Source organism: Giraffa tippelskirchi, chromosome 6, assembly GCF_054371585.1.
Source record: "Giraffa tippelskirchi isolate mGirTip1 chromosome 6, T2T-mGirTip1v1.2.pri, whole genome shotgun sequence".
Classification (NCBI taxonomy): domain Eukaryota; kingdom Metazoa; phylum Chordata; class Mammalia; order Artiodactyla; family Giraffidae; genus Giraffa; species Giraffa tippelskirchi.
The window spans coordinates 163,793,094-163,821,012 of record NC_137280.1 but is presented as its reverse complement, the minus strand read 5'-3'; the positions used below and the strand labels follow the sequence as shown (position 1 = coordinate 163,821,012).

The window sequence follows — 27,919 nt, the reverse complement described above, 5'->3', positions numbered from 1 at the left end:
ACAGACATGCAGCAATTATGGTGATAACTAAGGAATACTAAACAAGAAGCCAGCCTCCATTCTGTTTATCACCTTAAATTTTATGTTACCAAATTTGCATGCAACTCCTGTTTTGTTTTATTATTTATGTCTGGGAAAAATTAGATGCCTTTGTCTTTAACATGGTGCCTTAAGTTTGGTGTAGCATACCTCTAAACTCTGAATTCTCCCACTTTTCTTGCTAAATGGCCATATCAAGTTGAAATGCTTTTGAAGTAAGACATTTCCAAAGCACAACAAAACTGCTGCTATCAACGTGAGGTGTATGTGGGGCTTGGGGGGCTGGCTTCATTAGTGTGAAGGGAGATATTCCTTATGACTTCTGCACATTTTTTAAAAAGAGAACGAAAGTTGTATTAATTGCCATCTTTGCTTTTCTGCTTCAATTTACACAGTGAAATGGGTTGTGGTGATGTGTGTTTAATGGATCTTTTTTTGCCCCCTTCTGAGAAGTTGTAGGTGGTAGGTAGTAGAAACTAGCTTGTAGGGTTTGTAACAGGTTCAGGCAAGTAGGAGTTCCCGTGAGATTGCTGCCTTTTAAGAATCTTATGCTTAAATCATGATGATCTGATTTAAGGCCCATTATCAATAGTCTGCTACTTATATCTGCATGATCGTGGACTGATTGATACTGACTTTGTAGCCATGTGCTCCATAATGCGCTGTCAGGAAATGCTGACAGATGCAATGAAAGAACAATAAATGTGGGGCAGCCGTAATGTAAAGGTCCAGCCAGGCTGTATGAAAACTGATAGCTAGGATATTGGCTCCTATGTTACCATATACACTCGTTCCTTTGAGAATTTAGCTGGTGAGTGAATTAAAATGGTCTCCTGATACCCAGAAGGGGGGAAAAAAGATCTTCATTTAACAAACTTGCCGACTTTGCCAAAACATTGCTTTATAAGAACAGAGCCAAGATTAAAAAAAAAAAAAAATGCTCTCTTACTCAAAAATCTAGACATGTCTGACACATCTGAGAAACTATTTCTTAAAAATCAATACTCACAAAAAGTACTGTATTCGTTTTTTATGATATTTAATCCATTTGTGTAAAATTACCAAAAAAGAGATTTTATTAGTATCGCTATATTAAATGTAAGGCATCTTATACTATTTTTTTTTAATTCTTGATCAACTTGACACAGAATATAGCTGGCATTTTGCCAGTAAAGGTTTTCAACAAATAACTAGGATGAGAAATAAATTTATTAACATGAAGCCATAAAAGTGACTCTCTCCTCTCTAGTTTTATAATGTAGCTTTGAAAGAAGTTATATTAGACTATAGAAATTTATCATGATTTTTCTTGCTTACATATTATTTTTCAGATGCCCTTTGTATTTTTAAGCATAATTTTATAATTACTAGTATTTAAAGATATGATCAACATTCCATGATTGATATCTCAAAGTAGGATTCTAATACATTTTAACAAATTTGTTCTGAAAGGAAAATCATCATTTATAATGATATCTTCAAAAATAAACATAGACTCTGCTATTTGGCCTTAATTTTCCTCCTTTGACTAGAAAATATATATAGAATGTAATGAGTACTTACATATTTTCTATGCTGAGCCCCTTGTGGTACCTACATGTATTGGTGTGAATTAAGCTGCAATGATAATTTTGAATTGTTTCCTTCCAGAAACAAAGTAAAAGATATCTTCTTTATATACAAAGTTACCTAAAATGTTTTGAGGAACTCTTAATTTGACTTGAGTCTGTGCAAATAATTTGCTCGGGTGAATTTAATTTTTGATCCAAACGTTTCTATGACATTAATTTGCCACATTTAAAATGATGTTCGAAAACAAAATTTTAGAACCAAAAAAAAGAACTTACTCTAGTGAAATCAGAAAAATGCTATCTTCTGCAAGTACTCAAAGCATATTCTAAGCAGATCATTGACAAAACATGCCTATGACTGTAATTGTTTACATTCAAGAGAAGGACTTTTTCATACCATATTATTGACATAATAGATTGAGTCATCATTACTGTCTGATATGCAGAGGCCTGGTTTAGAACTCTTCTGTGGATCCTCTTTAGCACGCAAAATATTGACACAATAGATGGTAATGGGTCCTTTGGAGCCATTAGGGTGCAACATGTCAGGGCCTGCTCAGGCATTTCTTAGCAGGTAGCACACAGACTCTTGACATGATAGATCATAACAAGTCCAAAGGAATAATTATCGTTTCTGAGATTATGCCATACTTGGGAATTTCATAGTTTATTAAAACGAGTGAATATGATCACCGATGTGAATTTTAAATAATTCATTGATTATATTCTATGAGTAAATAAGCATTTTATCCACACACATGCAATGTACAAGTTATGTACACAAACCAGGTCACAAGTAGTCATGTATACTTTTCTCTGTCTAGGAATTTAAGAAATCCACACTGATTGTTATGAATATTCATAAAAAGGAATTCATTCTCAGCCTTATACCTTTTATGCCAAGAGTCAGCCTGAAGCAAATTTTTACCGTCCATGGTGTAGACCTTTGAAAGTAGATATGCCTAATGGAAAGAGTGACAGACGTGAGTGACACTGACCGTGACAGGCAGGAGCTCTGGTGGCACCCATATAATTAGATCTTTTGTGTGGTCTGGTTAGCTAAGGCAGAACTTGATGTTTTCCTAATAAAGTCCTTTGAAAGGGAACCTCATTCCCCCAAAGTTTAGGTTGATTACCAAGTAAAGAAGTGAAAATAAAGTCGGCAAAGAAAAAAAAATTTCCTGATAGTTTTGGATGATTGGTATTATCTGCAGTGTAAAATATGAAGTGAGTGACGCTGGATTGGCTTATAAGGAAAGCATCAGGCTTTTTCCCTTCATGTGAATAGTTTTTATTGTGTTGAGATTAGAGACAAATAGAAATTATATTATACAATGTGGCAAGCCATTAGCTTTTCATAAAAAGAAATTTTATCTACAGTGAAAAGCTTTTTTGATCTTGATGACTTTCTAAAAAGCTTTTTAAGTTTGATTTTTGGTGGTGGTTGTTATTTGGTGGAAGTGTCAGTATCGATGTGTAGAGATTATGTCAGGTACTTTCACTATTTGCATGGCAGTATGTTACATTTAAAAAAATGTCAGTTGAACTTATTCTCCAAAGCTTTAGTGAGTATAAGGCCTAATCAGATTGTATGTAGGAAAAATAGTTTTCTAACTTTTATTAGTCACAGATTATTTTCCAGTGCTTAATGCTTTTTTGTGTGTGTTTTCAGATTCCAAGCAGCATCGTAAGCTTCAAAAAAACAAAGCAATTGCTTTGAACTTTCAAACTCGTTTTGACACAGAAAATTCCCTTTCTCCTTATCTTTAGCACTCTTAGAGAACTGGAGTAGACCAACACACAGTTTCTGTTACTGAAAAAATGCAATGGCATAAACCTATTGCACACTGGAGGTCACCCTTGCTATTTACAAATTTTCTACAATTTTACAAAACAAAAGTAGACCCTGCATACTTTTAATATGCACCACAGTCTTCATGATATTTTGATATAAATACATGGGTGTTATGTATCTTCCATGTATAGTTAGTCGTATTAAGTGCATTTAAGGCACCCATTATAAAAATCTTATGGTTGGCCTGTTTTTATCATGAAATAAGCAAATGATAAGAAGCTTTTCAGAATGAAACCAGAGGCTTTCATTACATATTACATATAATGGATTTTGAAAATCTTTCCGAATTGGTATAATTCTAGAGTAGAGTTCCTATGCATTTCTTATTCAGTAATTTGTTAGCTTTTTCTTTTTTAAACTACATCATTTCTGGGGATAACTTTACCCTAGTTAATACTACTGGCTTGTTGATAAGAAAAATTACTTCTGTAGTATTTTTTCTTGTAATTTATCGTGGTGTTCTGCTCTTTTCCCACCATGTGACTTTCATGTTTTTTTATCTATTCAAGATAAAAATAACATGATTTTGCTATGAAAAAAGTCATTGCTTTAAAAATTACTTAGAAACAAGGATTGGATATGAAAGCAAAATTATTAAACTCAATAATAACTCTTGTTTTTTGAAAATATCTCAGTGAAAGAAAACATAAAACTGGGGAAGAAACATGTTGCCTAAATCTTGAATCCATTCAAATTAGGAGCCAAAGACAGATGGAGGAAAAGTGTTTGATTTCATTTCAGTGGGAATAATATTCTGAAAATGTAAGGGTTCATCACCCGGGGAGCTGTAACAAGCAAAGTGTGAAGTTTTCACAGAGAAAAGAAATTATCTGTTTTTCCTTGCAATGGAATAGGAGCATGATGAATTTTCCTGAAGCATATTACCTTCGTATTTATAACCAATTTTCTTTCTCACAATTATTTTATAGCACTTTTTAATCTCTCATTAAAAAGAGTCATATCCAGTTTCACAAATGTTTAACATAATGTGTCAATTATCTGGCACAGGGATCAGAGGTCAGAAGTGAGTTAAAATATGGAACAATGGCTTTAACGGATTCACATGGAGTAGCAAGATCAAGGGGGCAGAGGGCACACCATGACGTTCCCTAGGCAAAGCCTGAAGATATCCAGGGATATGTGTCCACTGTTTGAGCTACTCAAGCCCTATCTGCTGTTTATACCATAGGAGACTTCATCCACTATCCTTGTCTCTCCTTCTTTAGGGCTCATTGGAGGGAATTGATGAGCTATGGCTCCAGATGATTGATTTTTATAAAGAGAGGCAACTGCATAGCCTCTCCTTTTTTTTCAGCTTCCTTTCTGAGGCATTGCCAGTCTTATATTCCATGTCTCAAATCCCCGCTTATAATCTAGTCATTCCGTCCACTGTCAAAGGCTCAGAGCAGAGTGTCTCCACAAAACCTTTACCAACCACTCTCATACCATCTATATCTCTCTTTCACAAGCAGGATAGTGCAGAGTGTACCACTCAGTTTGGATTTAATATATGCATCTTTGGGTTTTTATTTACAACCAGAAAACATGTGTCTGTTTCATCCTACTAGTGAGTTTTATATCCAGTTGCAGCAATGCACTCTCTTTTATCCAATAATCCTCAATGCCCTAAGCAGAGCACTGGACCCTGAACAGCTGGAAGCGGTCTCTCCCTCCTCTGGACTCTCCTAGCACCTCCTTTGTACCGCTTCTGTGACCCTTAACACCCTATCACTTCATACTTTGTACTGCAGTCACTTGAGAATGTGGTGTTTTTTTCCCCCCTCAGCTGAAATGTAAATTCTGTGGGAGCAGATCTATGTCCTGATATCCCACACTAATATCTCTACTACAGCCACGTTTAGCACCATGTTTTCAATTTAGTTTGTCATCAGCTTAACTAGCATTTATTGGCTACCTTGGTACAGAGCACTGTGCTAATTGCCGAAGATGATACAAGGCAAAGTGTCGTCATTTATACCAACCAGGAGCCTAAGGTACAGTGGGCGAGAGAATAGGGACTGTAAGTAATATAGGAGCATGACCAGCGCAGAGTGAATCAAGAGAGCCCTGGGATCTGACTGAGAGTGGATGTAGCCCATTTCACACTTTCAGTTGGATCTTTGGCAGTGTGTTGCCTTTAACTCCAATTTCCATGGCGTGGTCTATGGCAAAGTCTTCTCTCTGGGGATTGGAGATGATGCTGAATGGAAAGGATTTTCATTCAGTCTCATTCCACCAAAAAAAAAAAAGCATTGGCTGAAAGGTCTCTGAAGCTTGAGTACCTAAATCTATCTCAGGCTAAATGGAAGGAAACTCTTTGCACAAAGACAGTGCTCACATATTTGTTGAATGAATGAATGGATACAGGTACTCACTCTGATATTTATTGAAGGATCAAATACAATAAATAAATAATCCCAGCTTAAAACACAAAACTTTTTGTTTCCAGCAGGGAACTTTATGCTACATACATAGAAAATCTGCAGATCTTTAAGTTTATGTTGACATTTCTCTGTGTGCACACATGTGTACATGTACTGTTATACTTCAGTTATCATAATAAATTTCTTTTGCTTCTGAAATTTTACTAACTTCCCTTTACTTTCAGCCCAGTCATTGGGTAGGCTGTTTGACCTTTTACATCAATATTATTTAGATTCAAAACTCCTTGAGAGAAGAGGCTGCATCTAAGTGTTTTCTTTTCCACAAGTGTTTAGATCCAAATTGAAGTTAGTTTTAGAATAGAAAAGAAATTCTGAGTAGGATAGATATAAAGCACTGTATTGGGTTCTTAGAGGTCATGGAGTGACGACCCCCAACAATATCTGATATCACAGTATCTATCCCTTAGCAGAAACATTCGATAAATCTTTGTTGAATTTAATTTCATTTTCCCATGAATAACACCTGAATTTTTCTGTGCATCAGTGATGCTGAAAGATTTAGCATAGAAAAACTCCATTCTCTCTACCCCCATATGATTATACCCTTGCTTATCTGCAGTGAAAAAGACTTGTGCTCTTTGATCCTGTAGCTCTCTTAGTCTACCAACAGCAATTTGCTTTTTACCATCTTACTAAAGAGGTGACACAGTGCCAGTCAATGAATATTTCCTGAAAGTGTGATTTCCGAAAAGCACTGAAGGAAATTAAAAAGATAGAGGAGGAATAGTCCTGCTTTCAGTGTTACTATGTTTGGCAGGAAAAATTTTTTTAAGATAATGAAAATATAATATATTGTGTGTTAACTGCCAAGTGGCAGAGGATCCAGAGGAAGGCAGTCTCTCTTTTTGGTCTAAAGTAATCATGAACCAAAACTTTACAGTAATTTTTTTTTTTTAGAAGATAAAATTTTAATCTATATCTTGAGGGAATCAATAGAAAGTATGTGTTTGTCGGAATCACCTAGATGGATGGTGGTCGTGGCTTAGGCGCTAAGTCATGTCTAACTCACGTAACCCCATGGACTGTAGGCTGCCAGGCTCCTCTGTCCATGGGAATCCAGGCAAGAATACTGGAGTGGTTGCCATTTCCTTCTCCAGGAGATCTTCCTGACCCAGGGATTGAACCCACATCTCCTGCATTGCATGTGGATTCCTTACTGCTGAGCCAGCAGGGAAACCCCTATTGAGATGAAGACAGATACCTAAACCCAAGTCTCACCCACTAGACACCTAATCCAATTGCCTGGGATAAAGCCTGGGCAGCTACATTGGTAACCAGCTCTGTAGATGATCTGGATGTGTGCTAAAGTTTAAAATACATGACTATGATGTGCTGTTTCTATTATGTGTGTGTACTAAATCACTTCAGTCCTGTCTGACTCTTTGTGACCCTCTGGACTGTAGCCCTCCAGGCTCCTCTGTCCATGGGATTCTCCAGGCAAGAATACTAGAGTGGGTTGCCATGCCCTCCTCCAGGGGACCTTCCTGACCCATGGATCAAACCAGCATCTCTTACATCTGCTTTGGCAAGCCGATTCTTTACCACTAGGGCCACTTGGGAAGCCCCTTCTATTGTTCTTTCTTCGTTTATCATTAAAGCAATTCACCGCCCGAACAAATTATGCAAAAGACGATGGCTACCACAGCATTCATACTTGAAAATTGATATCAGTGTTATTAAAAGCATCTTGATAACTTCTCTTTAATAACTCCATGTTTTTTCAAAACAATCCATTAAAGATTTCGGAGAAGAGATTATCTAAGTCACTGTATTACCAAGTTTAAGTGAAGGCTTGGAGGGTACAGTGATGGAATTTAGTAGTAAACCTTGGTGGGAATGTGGGAGGGAGGCTTAAGAAGGAGGGCGAATAGGTAAGCATATAGCTGGTTCACTTTGTTGTACAGCAGAAGCTAACACAACACTGTAAAGCAATGATACTCCGATAATAAAAAGCAAACATACATAAATAGTAAACCTACCAATATGGTCAGGATTCCTAGCATCTTATGAAAGTAAAATATTTCATACTCACCAAAAGTTCTAGTGGGACATTTTTTCTCATGTGAAAAAATGGATACATTTCCATAACTTTTTAGTATGATTCTGGAGTTTCCCAGACAGTCCATAACATAAAATCATTTTGTCAGTTCTTAACTTATGAGGGCACACCAAAACTACAACTCTTTTCCGGTGTATTTATCATCTTCCCAGTTCAGGATTTTACAGTTGTAATGGTACATGATGTACCATTGTAATTGGTCTGGCTGGCTCTCAAAGACAATAAAATGTAAATACATTCTTAATTTTGGGAATTAGCAATATAGTTAATTTTCTAGGAAATAAAATCACAATTAGACTCCCCCTTTCTCCTTTTTATCTTTAAATAAAACCAGTCATGTGGTCACATATATACAAATACATTATTAAAATTGTTACCACTATTTTGCTTTATTAATTATTTTAAGTTTTCCACTTGAGGAATTTTTTAAGCATTAAGATCATGGAGCCATTGGAGCACTGAGGCATGGTTCATAGAGAGGTAATAATGTGTATATTCTTCCAATAGACATGAGGTAGCTAAAGTTTTAAGTGTACTAAAATAATTTCCATTATAATAAGTTCTCTTTCGCTTATTAAAATTAGTTTTTGCAGAGTTAGACATTAGCTCTGCTTCTGACACTATCTGAATCTCTTATTATCTCTGGATTCTGCTATTGGTACTTGTGTAATCACCTTTTACATTCACAAATAAGTCACTGAGTTTCTCTGTTGATTGTCATAAAAACAACTTTTAATTGAGTTTGGCATGTCAAAAGCCTATCGTGGGTTTTATGTTTGATGTACCATGCCACATTTTCGATGAATAAAAAACGGCCTCCTTGCATATTTATTACACCTTCTCAGTTAGTGAGATTTTGTTGCACAAGCAGTTGCCTTATTATTTTTTACACCTGCACTTTGATATCACAGTGGTTCATTGTCAATCGACGTAATGTATCAGAAGTGGCACAGCTAATGAGCACACAGTTGCCTTTAGTTCATTTTACATCGCAAAACCCTACTGGGGAATAGGCAGTAAAACTTGGGGGAAGGGTTCTGACATTTTATAAATGTCATATGTCAGTCCCACATTGTGCTGGCTGGGAAACACTGCAATTCTGATTGTATCATAGTCATACGATAGGCCATTTCACTAGTGGGCAATGAGATTTTTTTTTATTATAGCCCTAAAGAAAGGTGGTGTGTGTGTGTGTGTAACAGAAAAAGAGAGAGATTTGTCTTACAAGTTAACTGTAAGAATTTTGGCTTATGTACGTGAAATCAGGAAAGATTGGTCATTTTATCGCAAAAAATGAGTAGAGACGACATTTTAATGATTTGAAGTCCGAAAAAATAATTTTACTTTTTTGTTGTTGAAATTAGTATTTTAATGTTAGAACAACACTACCTGTGGTATTTTCTGGTTCCACAAATTTAAATTGGAATTTGTATTGGGGAGAAGTAAAAAGTCAGGGCTTATTATTTAAAGGTAGCCTTTATTTTAAGGTAGCTTTTAAAAACTTATTGATGTTACAAGGTGTAAGCAGGTAATTTAGTCAGTTTTTCTTTGCTGCGTGAGGGCTCGGATTTTGTGAAAAAAGGAAATTAGATTACTAATCTCAGAATAACAAATACATTTTATTTTTATTGAATTCGTGGTCTTAATGATAACAGAATTATAAACTTGGAATATGATAGCAAAGGGCGGGTGGGGTATTTTCAGTTCTAAGGGGATTTTTACTTTTAAACTGGTTAATGCTCAAGTATAATTATTTTAAAATTGGAAAATTTCTTTCCTTTGAGGCTGGTGTGTGTCTATGTGTGTGTTTTCTGTTGTCAGAGAGGTCCTTGAATGGCTCACTTTGGTCACTGTCTGACCAACTAGAAAGCTAAGAGAGAGCAAAAAAGGGAAAATGCGAACTCTGGTGTAGCAGGGAGTAACAACACAGTTAAACTAGAGGCGGCAAGTCCTCAGATCTTCGACCATTTTTTATTAGAGACATTTGTTGGCCAGGTCCACATCTTCCAGTGATACTTCTTCTCTAGCTGACATGGGTCACCCCTCATATTATCCCCTCTTTAACCAGGCTACCCTGCAATTATGTTTTATCTTACCATCATCAGGGTACCTTCGCTCACGGTGATCTCAGCCACACATCTCTACCACAGGAAGGCAGACATTATTTTTGCTAGTTTCAAAGAAATGACTTGTTTCAGAGAAATGACCCATCTTGATTTCATGTAACTCATAGCCTGAAACCAAGAGCCAGGCATGTGTTGTGACTTTACCATTTCTGTCCTAGCACTCTACCCACCACCCTAAACCCATAAAAATACTTAGGTGCCCTGCTCCTTGCTGCTGCTGCTCCTAAGTCGCTTCAGTCGTGTCCGACTCTGTGCGACCCCATAGACGGCAGCCCACCAGGCTCCACCATTCCTGGGATTCTCCAGGCAAGAATACTGGAGTGGGCTGCCATTTCCTTCTCCACCTGCTCCTTGGGCATGGTCTAATTTTGATCGCAGGAGTCATTGACTATCACTATGGTGAGAACTCGGTTGCTTTCTAAAACCACGATGATATTGGGACACAACCTTTCTGGTTAATCTCTTTGCGATCAGGTCTCACTCAGTGACTCAGGTGTGAGGCAAATGTTAGAAACTCCTGTCCCGTGTTACCAGGAGCCAGTTAGGTGGGAGAGCAGGAGGGCTTTACCACCTTCCTCCTGGGATCCACGTGGTGCTCTCAGTAAGTACGTTAGAATTGTGAGACCCTACGAGAAAGGGGGCTTCCCTGGTGGCTCCATGGTCAACAAGCTGCCTGCAACGCAGAAGATGCAGGTCCGATCCCTGGCTTGGGAAGGTCCCCTGCAGAAGGAAATGGCAACCCACTCCGGGGTCCTTGCCTGGGAAATCCCAGGGAAAGAGAAGACTGGCAGGCCCCCGTCTGTGGGGTCGCAACCGTGGGACACGACTTAGTGACTCAACAACAACAAATAGGAAGGACAGTGAGAATGTTTCCTTGTTAATAGTTGTGATGACTCCTGTAACTTGCCCAGCTGGATTTCAACATTCCCCTTAACTGGGCCCCAACTCTTTATAATGAGACAAATACAAATTTCCAATTTTTAAAATTCCCTACTCCAAAATTTAAACTCAATCTTTTGTGATTTTTTTTTTTTTTTTTACTGAAAAGGCCATTTTGGGGAGGATTGTGGAATCATATTAACTAATAAATGCTGGTATTAAAACTAAAAACAGGTAAGTCTGTTTTTTTAAGGGAGAAGTTTGCTTACTTTTTACTGCAATTGAAAAGCATTTCTAATATATGAATTGATTGCATTGACTAAACATAATATATGTTTTAGTAAACATTTTCTTTTATTTATTTTTTAGTAAAATTTGAGATTCCTAATTTCCTATTTTAAATGCAGGTTTATATGTTAGTTTTGAGATACTCTTGGAAAAAGTTTTAAGATATAACTTGAGAAGATTTAGAAAATTTCTGTTTTAAGCCAAACATGATATTTCTGTTAAAACTGAATAGCAATTGTAAGCACCTAAAGGTTCTGTGTAATAAAAGTTTGGTCTCAGCTGTTGCTCTTTTTCGTTATTGAGTTGTCTCTCTGGCAAAAATGTATGTATATGCAGTTGTATGTTTGTTCAACTTACAAATGATTTTATCATTGTCTGTCATTGGAACTCTAAATGCAAATGTCCTCTTTTCAGAAGTTAAAGAGTAATATTAATTTTCCTTTCAACATAGTTGTTAGCTGATAGACAGAGCTTGTTGCTCTTCCATCGTCTGAAAATAATTATAACTTTCATTTCCTTTCAATGAAGGAGGCAGCAATTTGAAAATATCCTTATTTCATAAATGCTGAAAATAAATTTTTTGGCATGATTGTTATAAATAATCTGCCTAAATTATTAACTGTAGATACATTGTTAGAGACGTGCCAAGAGAAGACAACCCATTAAATTTCCTTTGTTTAAAACTAGCCAGTTCCATTGTTGGCTAAGACAATTTATTCATACAATCATATAAAAATCATATTTAATAAAGAACAATCCAAGGCAAAGAGAAAAAAATGTCTTTATCCATAAGCAACCAGATGAGAAATAGATTTTTATTCAGTCAGATCCTTTTAGTCAATGAAACAGCATTTTCATGCATCTTGCACTCAAGTGATAATTAATATAGTCTAATTCAGGACATGATGCCTGAATTGATGTACTGTCATCAATACCCCATGTTAAAATCAAACCTTGACAGGGGTTTAACACCCTGGAACAGGTCATCGTATGATAATACTCTTTGCCTCTCAGTATTTGTCTTCAACCAAGCAAAGTATTACAAGATGGGGTAAGAAAAAAAAAAAGGGAAATAATTACAAATGAAGAGTGACGCGGGCTGTGAATAGAACATATGTTAGGCTAGGCAGAGGCATCAGTGAATTATATCATTTCATGATGAAGCGGCACTGGGGCTGAACGGGCCTATTTTAAACCTTGATGTATTTTATCTCTACTGTATTTGGACTGTCATCTTTGGAGAAAGACTTGGTGTAATTGAGAGTCAACTCCAATCTTCATGACTCGAGCGTGAAGTGGGGGCCAGATGAGCACTGCCATGGAGGCTAGGGAAGCTTCTAATAAGATAAAATGAACAATCGCCTTTCATGCCTTACAGTTACAAATGCATTCTGTGAAATACAGCGTTTAGAGTTATGGCTCACTAATGTCATTCATGTTGCAAAGTTTGGGACGCATTCTAATAATTAAGATCTAAAAGAAGCCCGTTTCATTTTAATACTCATTTTAGGGGAGATAGCATTAAAACCTGTTATACTACGTTTTCCTTGTGAAAAACCTATTAGATGTCATCAGCTTAATTTTGTCATCATGTGTTTTCATTACTTTTGATTTTATTTGGCTATCTCACTAAAATCCTTGTCATTTTTGCCCATATCAAGCTAAACACCCTTTATAACCTACTCACACGCCGCCTTCTTTCTTGAATGTATCTGATAACTCCTGCCAGAAGAAATCACTCCCTTCTCTGAGTACCTGAAGCACTTGGCCCCTACAACTATGTTCCTTATTTCATGATGCTTGCTGTTTTGCTGTGTAGGCATAAGTCTCTCTCCTCCACTGGGCTGTGAGCTCCTCAAGGGCACAAGCCAGAAGTTCACACTGTATATCTATCGTGGTACTAGGAAAACCACCTTGGGTAATAGAGACTCAGCGATGTTAGAGGAATAGATCATTTCACCCAGCAATGTTAGGTGAGTAAATCGTATACACCCATATGTCTATGGGTGTATGTGATGTATTCAAAATGTCTATTAGGTTTGGGAATAGCTCAGAATGTTCATGGGGCTTCCCAGGTGGTGCTAGTGGTAAAGAACCCACCTGCCAGTGCAGAACACCTAAGAGACTTGGGTTCGATCCCTGAGTCGGGATGATCTCCTGGGGGAGGGCATGGCAACCCACTCCAGTATTCTTGCCTGGAGAATCCCATGGACAGAGGAGCCTGGAGGAGGCTACAGTCCATGGGATTGCAAAGAGACACAACTGAAGTGACTTAGCACGCACGTGTGCAGAATGCTCACACTCATCCTTCTGCAACTAATCAAACGACGTCTCATTTTTTGGTTTGAAGAAACTGTTAAATGTCTCAGTTGGATGTTGTGAAACTAGGGATCAAACTGCGTGCAAACAGTTACTACTAATATCTGTGTAGAATTTACACACTTTTCTTTCTACCCATAAATTCTTTTGCTACTTATTGGAAATGCAGCAGGAAGTAGCGTTACCTCAATCTCAAATTCCTAAGGGAGTGGTTCAAAACTGGAATAGGCTGTGCAAAATTGTTAGTGATAAAGAGGGTCAGAAAAACTCTGTAATTCAGTATTAGGTCTAGCCAAGCCAAGTTTCCTGTGTATTTCCTGACATTCACATATTAATCCTCTGTGAAAAATAAAACCTGTCCATATATAAAGCCAGTAAATTTCAGCTCACTCTGTGGCAGCTGAGTTGCATGTACCCAATTTATCAAAATAGGGAGCGTTGATGTTTCTCCCTCTTTATTCCCTTGCTCTCCTCTGTCTTCTTTCCTCCCTCCTCCAAGAATGGGCTACCTGTCAATCGTTTTCTTGCTCATCTATAACAGAAAAGTCTTGGAAGAACATTTAGCAAGTTCTTTTGAAAAGCGTAGTCACAATTTTGTTTAGCCACGGCCTTTGGGATTCTAAAGGTAAATGTAAGCAGATCTTGCTATTCTTTTCAGATTTTGGAAAGTTTTATGTAACCTTTAACATGACTGATAACTTATTCCCGTTTTCTTTATGGAAGAGTGTGTGTCTTGCAAGAGTATGTGTTTGTGTTCACTGCCTTTAAAATATAACTGAAAGATATCAATTACTATCTCATTTTGACAACTCTGCAAACACCAAATACTTGATTTTCTTAAAATTTTGATATGGAATGAATTTAATTTAAATACATTAATGTATAAGAGTAATAGGACAATTGACCAAAATCATATTGCAACTTAAAAATATGTCATTTGGGAGCTATTTCTCATTTCTTAGGAAATGTCTTATAATATAAAAAGGAATAACTAAATATGCAGGCATCAAATCAGGGTCTCCTGCATTGCAGGCAGATTCTTTACTGACTGAGCCACCAGGGAAGCCCAGATTTTTATAATTTTACCATGATTTAAACCAAAGTTGGGGGCTTCCCAGGTGGCACTAGTGGTAAAGAACCCGCCTACCAATCCAGGAGACATAAGAGACATGGGTTCGATCCCTGAATCTTGAAGATCCTCTGAGGGAGGGCATAGACACTCAATCCAGTATTCTTGCCTGGAAAATCCCATGGACAGAGGAGCCTGGCAGGCTACAGTCTATAGGGTCACAAAGAGTCAGACACGGCTGAAGTGACTTGGCATGCAAACCAAGGTTAGGTATGTACACCTTAGCAAAGGAATTCAATTTTAATCTTCAGAGAGGAAGATAGGGATTTTATACCCTGTATGACACCTTTTCCAGTAACAGTTAAATTATTTTGAAACATGTTATACCTATTAAATATTCTCATGATCTCTTAATATATATAAACTGATTACAATGTTTTATTAGATAAGATATTATATGTGCCATATCATGATATCAAATTTTCACTGAAATTTTTAATAAATTTGTAAAATATAATAAGAAATTCAGAGGAATTATATATGTAAGAATTTGCCCCCAATTGTCTGTTTTTGAATAATCTTGTCTAGGTCAGTTGTCCAAAAAAATCAGAGTTAGTTTTAAGTATAAGTGCTCATTTTCTAGATGAGAAACAGGTATAAATATTTAGTAATTTTTACCAAGATAAGCTGAAACAGTTAATGGCTATAGCTAAGGAATTCATGAATGCTGACACCATGTTCCTTGTTCTAATACATTTAAAAATAAATTATCTCCGTTTACTTAAACTCCCCAAAGCCATTTAAACTTTCATAATTATTATTAGCACCGTATCTCTGCCTTCAGTATTAAACTTTAAAGGGTTAAAATTCACATTAGAAATTCCAAATTATGAGGGAGAGTAGAATTCACCTTAACAATTTGATAGATGTGAATTTGAGTAATGCTATATATAAATCTGAGACAAGAATGATTTACATGTATACACATTAAGTATGAGTCTATAGCATCTAGCCTGTGACCAATCCTTAGGAAACTGTACAGTTTGTATAGAACTTGATCAATTAAGTAGGGAGAAAAATGAACATGCTCTTAAAACTGAATGGAAACAAAGATAGATGATATGATAAAAGGAAGTCATGAGTTTATACACCTGAGTTACCTGCTTATTGCTCCCCAGCACAGTGTGACTTGGGGGTTACCTTACCCTGTTACCTTTCCTCACAACTGATGAAAAAGGAAAGATAGAATCATACCAAATATTTCCCTGTGGTGAGATATTTTTGTATCTTCACAACTAACTAACTTGCCAGCTGATTCTCCAGCTGCTCAAATACAAGATGAACATATTCAAAGGAATCTCACTGCTGAGACTTTCTGGACGGAGGCCGATCATCAGCTCAAAAACTAAAATACTCAGAAGAATCTGATTTGGGCATCACTATAGATTCAGAACCCTCCTAACTTCCTTCTAATGAGCAAGTGACAGAAATCTACATGAATGAGATGTGAATAAGGAAGGGTAAAAGAAAAAGCAATGATGTGAATGAAACAAATGTCTTGGAATTTCAAAAATAAAATAAAAATCCCTGCAGTAGTTCAAATGAGTTCTTGCACTTCCAAAATGAAGAGTGCTTCAATTCCATGCAAATAAGTATTGCCTTCAAATTTCTAGGCATGCTGAATCTTGGCTTCCTCTGAGCTGATGATAACTTGAAGAGATCAGCAATTTTTCCACCAGTCTTCTAAATTGTGCATTTTTATCATAACTACACTATGGAAGAAAGAAGAAACTAATGACATCAGTAAATTGCGCAAAGCTCCTATTTAAGTCAGTGACATACTGAGCATATTTGACACCTGGAGCCGATCATTTTTAATATCCCCATTCTATACAACAAAATTATTTTCAGCAACTATCATAAAATGAAATGAGTAATAAGAATGATGGGGGTGATGCCTGGGGGGCATAGGCAGTGATAGTTTTTTCCATTGAAGCTTGTGCATCTAGTCACAGCAGTAAAAATTATAAATAATAAAATAAATATTTCAGCACCAAAAAGGGAAAAAGTGGTTTATACTTTTAAAATATGTTGGTATATTTGTGTAAGAAAAAAAAAAAAGAAAGAAATCTTTAAATTAAAATTTTTCAACGTAGATAAAAACTGCAAGTGGTCATTTAGAAGAAGAAAAGACACAGTAACCCAAGTTCTGTGTCTTCATCTCTATCTTGCTGTGCTGTCACTGGTTATTTCAGATCTACTGTTTAAACACAGGAGTATGTCGTAGTACAGGAGTTGGAGACACCAACTGCACTTAAAGCCGCATTAAACAACGTGAGAGTGGTTGCCGTCTTACTCTTGAACTTCATCTTGTAATGAACACATACAGCTGAATTTCCATGCAGAATGCAATGTATATTAAAGAATAAGTAATAATATGTGCTAATTTGAAGCTTGTGTATGTATAGTATTAAAATACAAGTGTAACCACAATAGCAGTCATTTGTTATTTAGACCTATGAAAGATTTTTCTGGTGGGGAGAAGTATTTTATTATTGATATTGTTCAGAATTGCTGATGCATCATTATAGTAAAAAAAAATAAATAAAGCAGGCTAACATTTTGTGGATGTTAGTACTGTTTTTAGATTCTCTGCTAAAAATGTACCTTCTTACTGCCTGATCTTCAGGCACACTTCTTTGACCTCCCTTCCACCAGTATGCTACTGATTTAAGTTATTATTATTTTTATAATCAGTAAAGTGACAGTCACAATAAGACAGTGACTTTTGTCTCACTGTATAGTGATAAATTCCAAGACTTTGTAGAACCACAGTGAATATAAAACAAGCCCTTTGGAATATTTTTCAAAACAATATTTATATTGCTTTGGTTCTTTTATTCATTCATTTGTATATGATAGGGCCTCCACTGAATTTCTAAAGAGTTGTTCCTCTTTTCTTTAGTGAAATGGTCATTCTTCTTATCTTTCCCTGAATGCATGTTTACGTTATTAGAGTTGTCTAGAAGATAATAGAAATTCTTCTGTCTTCTACAGTATTGTTTTTAGAAAGCATCTGAAAGCATCCATGAGGATAGTTATAGAAAATAACTCAGCTATGAGTAATCCTGTTCTGGGCCAATGACCTTTTCAAACATGCTATTATCCAAAAGGGTACAGAAGAAGAGAGAAGCACAACGATGTAGGCCTTGAATTCCAGCTGCAACAACAAAAATTCCCTGATTATCAGTAGGTCAAGAAATCAGGGAGGGGTTTGATCCGCATAACGCCTGTACATTGGGGGCCAGTCACAGTTAAGTGTGATTTGTTGCCATATGCCACTCATGTTTAGGGTAGGCCTTTAATTCAGAGGCCTTACTACCATCTTAAGAACTGGCTGATAGAATTGTAGTTATTCTTATATTTAAATAATCTCCGGTGACTGTCAGAACAGGCCAGGTTCCACAACTCTTGACAAGCACAAAACCGGTAGCAGCTTTCACAGAATTGGCACATTCTTTGACTTGGCAAACAGGGTGTTTAAAGCTGTTTTTACAAAAATTTCCATTATTTTTACAAAAGCTGCTACAGAATTTAAGCTTTTTTCACATTTCAAACGTATGTGTGTTTGTTTATGGACAGATTAAAAACGAAAGGGAAAATAGGAAAGCATCCCAGGTTTTGTGCTAAATTTCCACCCAAATAGGTATGCATTGAGACTCGCAACTAGAGCTGCATGTGAATATCTGTATTCAGATTAGTTAAACAGACCCCTATTTTTTCAACTCATAAGTTTCTTCCAGTGTCTGTAGTCTTGAGCCTTGACACTTTATTGTAGCTATCTTGTGAGTACATGTGAATCTGTATTTGAAATTTTTTTAATTTTTTCCTTTGATAATGTTTTCTTTAAAAACATCCTCGGCCCTATTTTTAACATTTTTTTCTCTTGTGAGGAAGCTAATGCAAATCACTAATGAGAACACAAACATCTGAGCTGATGTTTCTTGTCCTTGAGATGCTTGCCTGCTAAGGGTCTGGAGGAATCCTAGAGACCGCTGTTGAGATGAAGCCCACCTGCCTATGGACTCACTGCCTCTGGCTAAGAACTCTCTCAATTTCTATCATTTTTGTTACCTCCTTCTAGAAACTGGTTGAAAGCAGAGTTGGGCTAACCCCAGGGCCCTTAGCCATCTTCCCCAAAAGACAAGAAAGCAGAAGGAATAAGCATAACCATGTCCTTAAACATCCCTCTCTGTCATGTTGGTCAGTTGGTGAGACTGTGGACTCGGGAGTCACTAGACCCTTGTCAGGAGGCTCCATGCTGTTCGAGTACCCCAAGAATAGGAACATCTCAGAGATGTCTGCTGGGTTCCTGGAGGAATAACCCCGGGGCCATGGGAATGGTGGAGTTACCACCGGGTCTCATGACACAGCCTAGCACCACCAATAAGAAAAATGTTTAAATTCCTCATTCAGTAGTAACTACTAAATGTTTAAATTTAGCATACAATTCTAGAAATTCATTGAGAGGGAATCAGATATTTCACAATTTTTTTAAAGATATTCAGAGTGAGGTTGTCCCTAATATAATAATTTTCTTTGGCTTCTAAAGATATTTCTGAGAGGAAAAAAGCCTTATTTTAGTACAGCATTTCTCAGGCACTTAACATTTTAACATGGGCAATATAGAGGATTCTTGTATGAATATATAGTAAATTTTTTTTAAAGTCTTGATTTGACAAATAAGCTGTGGAGCGTATATCTCCGTGCCTTGGAATAATTATGCTTGTTTTCCAAACAGAAGGAAGATACAGCAGCTGAATTAGTTGCCCATTTTTATTCATAAAATGATAATTAGAGAAGGTATAAAATCTGGCGTGTCAGAATTTAAGAAGAAGACTTGCTGGTTTTTAAGCATCTAGTAAAGTGCTGATTCTCTTTTATATTTCAAAATCACATTTCAGGCTTTTGTCTGTATGTGTCTGCAAAGTGTGGTGTGTATTATGATTCCAACTAAGAGTCATCTGAAGACTGATCTATATAATATTTGTAGCCAGAGGTGATAACAACAGAAGTGGATTAACAATAGCTTCCGTTTATTCAGTGTCCGCTATGTGCCAGGCACTGTCTTCATGACAGCCATTCAAGGTACAGGTCTTATTATTCACATTTAACGTATGGGGAAACTGAAGCTCATAGGAAATCAATTATTTTCGGGACGTGCCAGCTCCTATTCTTGACAAATGAAAATCTGGAACTCTGGACCTGAGGTGAGTACAGGGACGGGCGAGACTGATCTGTGGTCTCTAGGGGTCATAGCCCAGGATGACTCCAGAGGTGAAGCAGAATGAAGGGATGAAGAACAATTTCCCGGCATACTGGCCCTAGCGCCAGGCCCTGGCCCTTCACTAATGGAGCTCGGATTTCACCAAGCAGACACTGTCTAGGTCAAAAGCTTCTGTTCTCTCTGTGCTGTCAGCCTCCACTAGGTGGCTGGTACAATGAGATACAGAGGTGAGTTAAGATGTGGCCCTGGTGCAAAGAGCCTACAGCCCAGGGGAGGAGACTGACACGTGATCATCTGTGGTATTCGGTCACTGTACCCATGTATTGACTGTCAAGGAGTAAGGATCCTTTGGAGGTGGGGATGGCAATCAGTGAAGGCTGATTGAGGAATTTATCTGAGCTAAAGTTTGAATAACAGTAAATACACACACACATGTGCACGTGTGCACACTCATATACATAAGCATGTACACACCTACACTTACTGTTCATGAGCCTTGATCCGGCACCTTGTCCAAGTCTGCTAATCAGGATAGGTAAGAAGCAGATGCATGTGGTCAGCACTCCGTATTTCGCTCGGTCTGACTTTGCAGTCATGTTGACACTCCACTTAATCTACCCTTGTCCTAAATGGCATGCTGACTTCTTGATTAGGGGTTTCTATTTTGTTTTCTGTGCATTAGGCAATGTGCCACTCAGGCGGCAGAATTTGATTATAGTTTTCATCTTTGCTTCCTGAATTGCTGTGGATCTTCTCTGGTGTTGGCTGATGTGTGACCTTTGCAGTTTTTGATTTGGAAAAGTTTCCTTGAGAACTAGCAGGATGAACTCACCCCCACCTCAGCCCCAGCTTCTGGTTTTCCTCCATCTTTCTGGTAGTGGCTCTGTGTGCTGCCTTAAAGAAGGCTAAGCCTATGATTACAGGGTTGCTTCATCCAAGAGCTGTGAGGAGTGGGGCAAAAGTGATACCATCAGCTCCGGCATGACCAGTCATTATCTAATGGACCCTTCAGCCTTCATAACTTAAAGTCCAGGCAACCTTGGCAAGAGCTGAAGTTTAAACCTGCTGACGAACTTTAGTTAACATGAAACCATATTATCTGTTTCAGAATATTCGATAGCCTTTCTGTCTGTAACAAAGTGTTTCAGTATGCAAAATTCCTGTTCAGGTTAGATAGCTTTGTGTTTTTCTTAATATCTCTGCTTAGGGACATTCAGTTCAGTTCAGTTCAGTCGCTCAGTCGTGTCCGACTCTTTGCTACCCCATGAATCACAGCATGCCAGGCCTCCCTATCCATCACCAACTCCCGGAGTTTACCCAAACACATGTCCATCAAGTTGGTGATGCCATCCAACCATCTCATCCTCTGTCATCCCCTTCTCCTGCCCCCAGTCCTTCCCAGCATTAGGGTCTTTTCCAATGAGTCAACTCTTTTCATCAGGTGAACAAAGTATTGGAGTTTCAGCTTCAACATCAGTCCTTCCAGTGAACACCCAGGACTGATCTCCTTTAGGATGGACTGGTTGGATCTCCTTGCAGTCCAAGGGACTCTCAAGAGTCTTCTCCAACACCACAGTTCAAAAGCATCAATTCTTTGGCGCTCAGCTTTCTTCACCGTCCAACTCTCACATCCATACATGACCACTGGAAAAAGCAAAGCTTTGGCTAGACGGACCTTTGTTGGTAAAGTAATGTCTCTGCTTTTTAATATGCTGTGTAGGTTGGTCATAGCTTTTCTTCCAAGGAGCAAGCATCTTTTAATTTCGTGGCTGTGTGTGAATTTAACACAACTTTTCATTAGTAGTGTAATGTTGTGTTAAATTTAGATTGTGGAGATATTTGAATGACAAGCTCCAAGTGTATACTTATTTAGTAGAAATGAGGGAAGGGAGGGCACCGATGAATTTTTTCTTATACAAATGGCACTAAATATATCATGTGTAAAAGACTTAAGGTGACATCTTCTCTGGAGGAAGATTGGTCCAAACTAAGACAGCATGCTGTGACGGTTAGAACAGAGAATTCAGTTTGGTGGCAGCTTTCTTGCACAATGTCTTAGAGTACAATTAAGTATTATGTGGACCAATTCACAGTGGGATGACATAGGCAAGGATGTCTGCAAACTTTCTAAAGAATGCCAGCCTGTTCCTATACTTTCAGAACACAATTCTGTCAAGGTGACACCTTTTGTTTAAAGAAGAGCCGTTATAATTAGATATTGGGAAGCTACAGAAAATTGGAGAACATTAAAGTTCTAAAAAGAGAAAAAATATCAAATGAGAAAGTGACTGGTAACTTAATGCAAGCGTGTAATTTTTTATATCAATTTTACAATATAAGTTATTTTGGAGGATAATTTTAAAGTCACTGTTTTCTGTTTATGTCAGATCCAGAACTATGTATCACTAGACTGTACAATCCATAAATGATCACTAATTTATATAAAGTAGGTAAATAAATAAGAGGTTGGATTCCTTGCTTAAGAGTGTATCTATACTAGGTTCCATCAATAAACACTTAGAAAATCAGTAGATTATTCCTACAGTGCCAGTTGAGGTGTGAAGTAGTCATGTCTGTGTTTAATTCGTAACCACTCTCTTGTGAATGCTTGTGTGTGTGTGTGCGTGCTAAGTTGCTTCAGTCATGTCCAGCTCTTTGCAACCCTGTAACCTGTAACCTGCCAGGCTCCTCATGGGATTCTCCAGGCAAGAATCCTGTAGTGGGTTGCCATTCCCTTCTCCAGGGGATCTTCCTAACCCAGGGATCAAATCTGCGTCTCCTGCAGCTCCTTCATTGCAGGCAGATTCTTTACCGCTGAGCCACTGTGAATGCTTAGGATATCAAAAAGATGTCTTGAGTTTCAGAAGTCACAAGCTATTTGTGATGTTATTTTTTGTTTGGAAGTAATTGTTTTTAAAATACTGATTGGACTTGGTAAGAGCTCATTAAGAAGACAGTAAATAAATTATTAGGAAATAACAAATAGAGTACAATTTTTTGAAGTTAAAACATCTCTGACTTTGCCATTTGGAGCTGAAATTTTTGCCATATATACTTTGGTCTTATTCGAACAACAAGTTAGGTTCTTCTAAAAATATTCAAGGATGTGGGCAATTTTTATGCCTTTATTAGTAATATAACATGAGCATGAATCTTAATCAAGGCATGAATTTCATAATTATTCTTTAAGAATGTCCTTTATTCCCATGGTAAGTTAATTATGGATCATTAAACATGAGACGGAAAACAGTCCCTACACTGGATAGCAGAGAACTTTAAATTCCATTTTCAGCATCACTGTTGATTAATCGTGACAATGAACAAGTCACTTAAACGCTGCATAACCTCAATTTCTCCATCTGTTAAAAGGAAATAATATCTGTCACAAGAGATTTTCCGAGCACTTTGGAATCACAGGCATAAAGATGTTCCATAAATCAAGAATAGTATTATTATTACTCATCCAAAATGTAGTAAAAGTTTTTTAATGTAGTAACCATTCAGCACAGATTTAAAGATAGTCTCTGAATTTAGAATTCCTTCCTACTCCTGGTTTTCAGTCTTGAATGTTTACATTATTTCCTTCAAAGCTTCAGTCCTTGAAGGTAATTATTGCATTCTTCTGCTTTGTTGAGAATCATTATATTTTATGGCTTCCCTTAGCTTCTATTTTAGGTGATTTCTTCTTCATTTTGCATGCCCTCTCTCCACCCCCAGAATTTTTACACCTTGTGTCTCTTTTCTACTTTGTACTTCTTATATTTTCATTTGAAAATATTCCCTGTGATTTGCTTTTCCTTTAAATAAACAATCGTTTACCTTGAAATTGGCTTTCCTCACAGTGAAAATTAGAGTCAAAGTTACTTGCCTGTCACTGGTCATTCTTATGAACATTTCTTACAATAAAAAGACAGGCTGCATTTTAGTGAGCAGCCAGCTAAAAAACAACTTGGTTTTGAGGATAAAACTGACAAAACAAAAATGAAGAGTTAAATTATGTGAGAAAATCAGACAGTAACTTTGCATTTCAGTATTGCATACCAAGAAGATTAGCTGTACAACGTTTCTAGCTGATCATTCCTTTTCCTTGGCTCAAATTGATTTGTGGTGCTACTTTACTCATTTGTCAGATTCACATATATTCATGGATCTGTCCCTAAGCTCTCTGTTCTGTTCAATTCATCAGTTTGTCTGTTTTTGTGCCAATTCATATGATTTTTATTATTAGGGCTTTATTGTACATCTTAATATCTGGCAGGACAAGTCCTTTTTTAAGGTGTTCTTAGCTATACGTACTAGACTCCTCCATATAAATTTTAAAATAAGCTTGAATCCCTCAAAAAAAACCAAGTGGAATTCTAATCGGGAGAACTGATGCTGTATGATTTTTGACACTGTCTTACATATTGCCTGGTAAAGTCAAGTACAACAAGATGGCCTTCTTAAACCTTCCATTTAAAAAATTCTGCGATTCTAAAATAAGCAAAAGACGACTTGTCTTCATTCCGTTGGTGGGATTATAGTCTCATGGAGAATGTCTCCCACCAGAAGAGACGAGCATGTTTGTGAAACAGCCTGCTGACATTCTGGTGGCAGGTACGCTGAGATGATAGAAGGAAGTGGAAGTGAGGATGGGGTGGAAGCCTGGGGGAAGACCTCTCGGTGGAACATTAGATTATATCAGATTTGGCAGAGACGGAGAACAGGGAGCCAAGTAAGGGGCAGGCACTTCTGAAGAGTGCAAACCAGCAAAACAGGTTGACCCCAAAGAGGCATCCATATAGCAGCTGCTAAGAGTTACTTAGGAGAGGGAAAAGGGGGAATCCCCAAAACAGCGGTTCTTAACCAAGGCTGATTTTGACCTCTCAACTCTCTTACCTGCCCCCGCCCAGGGGACAATTGTCAATGTTTGGAGTGATTTTTGGTTGTCACAACTGTTACTTACCAGGGTTCTTGAACTCCTTTAATTGATAGAAATGGAGAAGAAGCAAGACAAGAAGTTCAGACAAGGCTGTGTTGGGACTCGCGCTGCAATGTGAGGCAGCAAAACAAATTAAGTTCCTTTGCTTGCTTTGTGGGCAGGAGTGAGCTGCTTCCTTACGGGGTAAGCGTACGGGTGGATCTAGGGCTTGGGTGTGACGGCTGGGTTAGGTGGTCTGCCCACCCCTCTTGGTGGTTCTCTGTGCAGGGTGCATTGCTGGTCCCCTGCTTTTGCCCCTGGCTCCTCAGAAGTGGCAGTTGGGTTTTTGGTCTTTTTGTATCTTGTTCTTCATAATTTGCCCCAACTGGGCTGTGGACTCCATTATTTTTAGTCCCTCATAGTTTCTTTGTATTTTGTTGCTCAAGGAAGTGTTTGTCCAGGTGAAAACCTTGGGGCAAAGGGCCCCAGTTCCCAGGTCCCAGCCTGTCTCACCACCAGGAAAGGGTGTTGTTACTGCATTTAGCAGGTAAAGGCCAGGATGCTAAACATACTACAATGCACAGAGCAGTTCCCACTGCAAAGAATTACCTGCCCCCAAATGTCAGTAGTGCTGAGGTTGAAAGACCCAGGCATAGAAGGAACTTCTAACCAAGCTTGGCTGCACGTTAGCGTCACCTGGGAAACTTGAAAAAAATACCAGTGCCAACCCCGCCGCTACTCCCATCCACCCTCATCCCCAGCTCTGTAAATTCTAACTTCCCTGACTAAGGATGGAGCTGTGGGCACTGGTTGTTTTAAAAAATTTCAGTGATTTTAATGTGCACCCAAAGTTGAGAGCCACTGTTCTGGATCCATATAGCTGAGACAGGGAGATGATTAGATTTTAGTTTGTTTGTTTTGCTTTGTTTTCTGCATTCTTCATTCATGCTTCCTTGGAAAGTTCATATTTATGTACTCTAAATGACATAAAGTTATAAGAAAATGCTTTTGGGTATGGTGTTCTTGTGTGTGTATGAGATTCATTTGACTTTCTGCTGGAATTCAGGAAGATTACACGTAGTTAATATATCACATTCTCCCCTATATCCACCCAGAAGACACCATGCTTTGTTAAAACTCCCATCTTGCAAACCAATCTCATAGATATATATTTTGTCTATTTATGAATCTACTAAAGCAAGCGCAATGTTTTTGACATTTATGATTTTCTCTCTATATTGAGATATTTAGAAGCATAATGTGAGTACAAACCAAATTGTCGATATTTCTGTCAAATCACCCAGCTATTTAGTAAGACTTGGACAACATCTTCTTGCCCAAAACACTGATGCAGCTTGGTTTCTCGTGTCGTGAAGTTATGTTATTGATTTTGAAATGGGCTCCCTTTTCCAAACACCAAATCTATGGAGCAGCTGGTGGTGGTTAGTGACCGTCTGCAGCAGCAGCCTCATCTTTTTAGCACTGAAAATTAATTTTTCTCATCTTGGCACATAGAGAACTCCATTGTGCCCCTTACCTCATTACCTGACATGCTGCAGTGGCACTAGCAGTGACATGTGTAATGGGGCAGCTATTTGGGCATCAGAAGTAGCAGCATCGGGATGTTACACAGAGATACCAGGAAAAAGCCCGCACCCTTTCCTCTGGAAACAAGAAGCTTCTAGTCACATGGATCCCAAATATCTGATAACAATGAATATAACATTAAGGGCTCTGCTTCGATTTTTCTTCTCCCCTGAAATGACATATCTCTATATTCAAAAGATTGGTGTATCGTGCCAGATAATTATGATGAATATTGAACTGCTTCTCTGTACAAATTTTGGAGCTGAACTCCCAGAGCTTAGTAATTGGTCATTCCAAAGGATTTATCCTTCACCGCTTTACATGTACTTAAAGGAGCCTACAACAAAAAAATGTTTCAGTTCTACCACCGGATAAGAAGTGGTATTTCTGGTACAGAGAGAGTTTTAGTTTTAGTTTTAGTTTTAGTTTTAGTTTGTTTGTTTGTCTTGCTTTGTTTTCTGCATTCTTCATTCATGCTTCCTTGGAAAGTTCATATTTATGTACTCTAAATGACATAAAAGTTATAAGAAAATGCTTTTGGGTATGGTGGGTACCAGTATTTCTGGTAGAGAGAGTTCTGGACTGGAAGTGGATAAACCTGGGCTTTGATTCCGGATCCACCAGGCATGTTGTGTAATGTTCTTTATTTTATGATCACTAGTTAATACCTAGTGGAATACCTAACTTGGAAGACTAGTTTGATTATGCCCCTAACTGGTCTTCCAAACTCCAGTCTCATTCTTCAATCCACCTCCTACTCCATCATCAGGAACCTTCTAAAATATAAAAGTATTCTTGTCACTCCCCAGGCCACCACGTGTGGCTGTGCAGACTGAATTTCTCGTACAGGTTTTGTCTGATGCTTTCTGTACCCTGGGGCTTCATTCATGATGCCCTTTCTGCCTAAAACATGTTTCTCTATTCCTTTTTTCCTAGCTAATCCCCCTTATGCTTTAAGATGCATCTCAGGAAACTCCTCAGCTGGTGAGCCTTCTGATTTTAGGTGTCCTTCCATAGGCTTTCCTTCCTCTAGCCTTATAATTATTATATCGAATGACAACTATCCATTTAGATACTGGTCCTCCTATTAAGGCGGTAGTATGCTCTTTGAAGATAGATATTGTATCCTAATTATCTTCCCCTGGTCTCTAGCGTGATGCCTAGCAAAGAATGGGCATCTGGTGGAGAGCAATGTGGAGAGAAAGGAGAGAACAAGGAAGGGGAAGGAAGATCGAGGAGAGAAATGAGAGGGAAGGGATTTGATGGAGTGAGGATGGGATGGATTAGGATAGGATAGAAGTTTGGAGGAGAGAGGGAGGAGAATGATGGGTGAAATAGCTGGTCTATGGTGATTTCTTAGTTTGAATCAGTTTTAACTGTTTGTGACTCTGTACCGTTACAACACTCCATGTCAACCCTGTTCTTTCTAGTGTTTTTTTATATCGTGCCAAACTCAACTCATTCTTTCACTGTTGTTTGGGTTTGAGGGGATTGTC

General features: G+C 37.9%; 1 protein-coding gene across 10 annotated transcripts in view; it reads left to right on the top strand.

Moving 5' to 3' along the window:
- KIAA0825 (KIAA0825 ortholog) overlaps positions 1-27,919 on the top strand; it is a 404,341-nt gene that overhangs the window by 257,685 nt on the left and 118,737 nt on the right. The window contains exon 21 of one of the 10 annotated variants that reach the window (XM_081498694.1): positions 7,007-7,251. The exons of the other annotated variants lie outside the window; for them this stretch is intronic. Coding sequence (XP_081354820.1) covers positions 7,007-7,019 — 13 coding nt within the window. The 3' untranslated portion in view covers positions 7,020-7,251. Of the gene's footprint in view, positions 1-7,006; positions 7,252-27,919 lie in introns of those variants that run through there. 10 annotated transcript variants of the gene reach the window in all.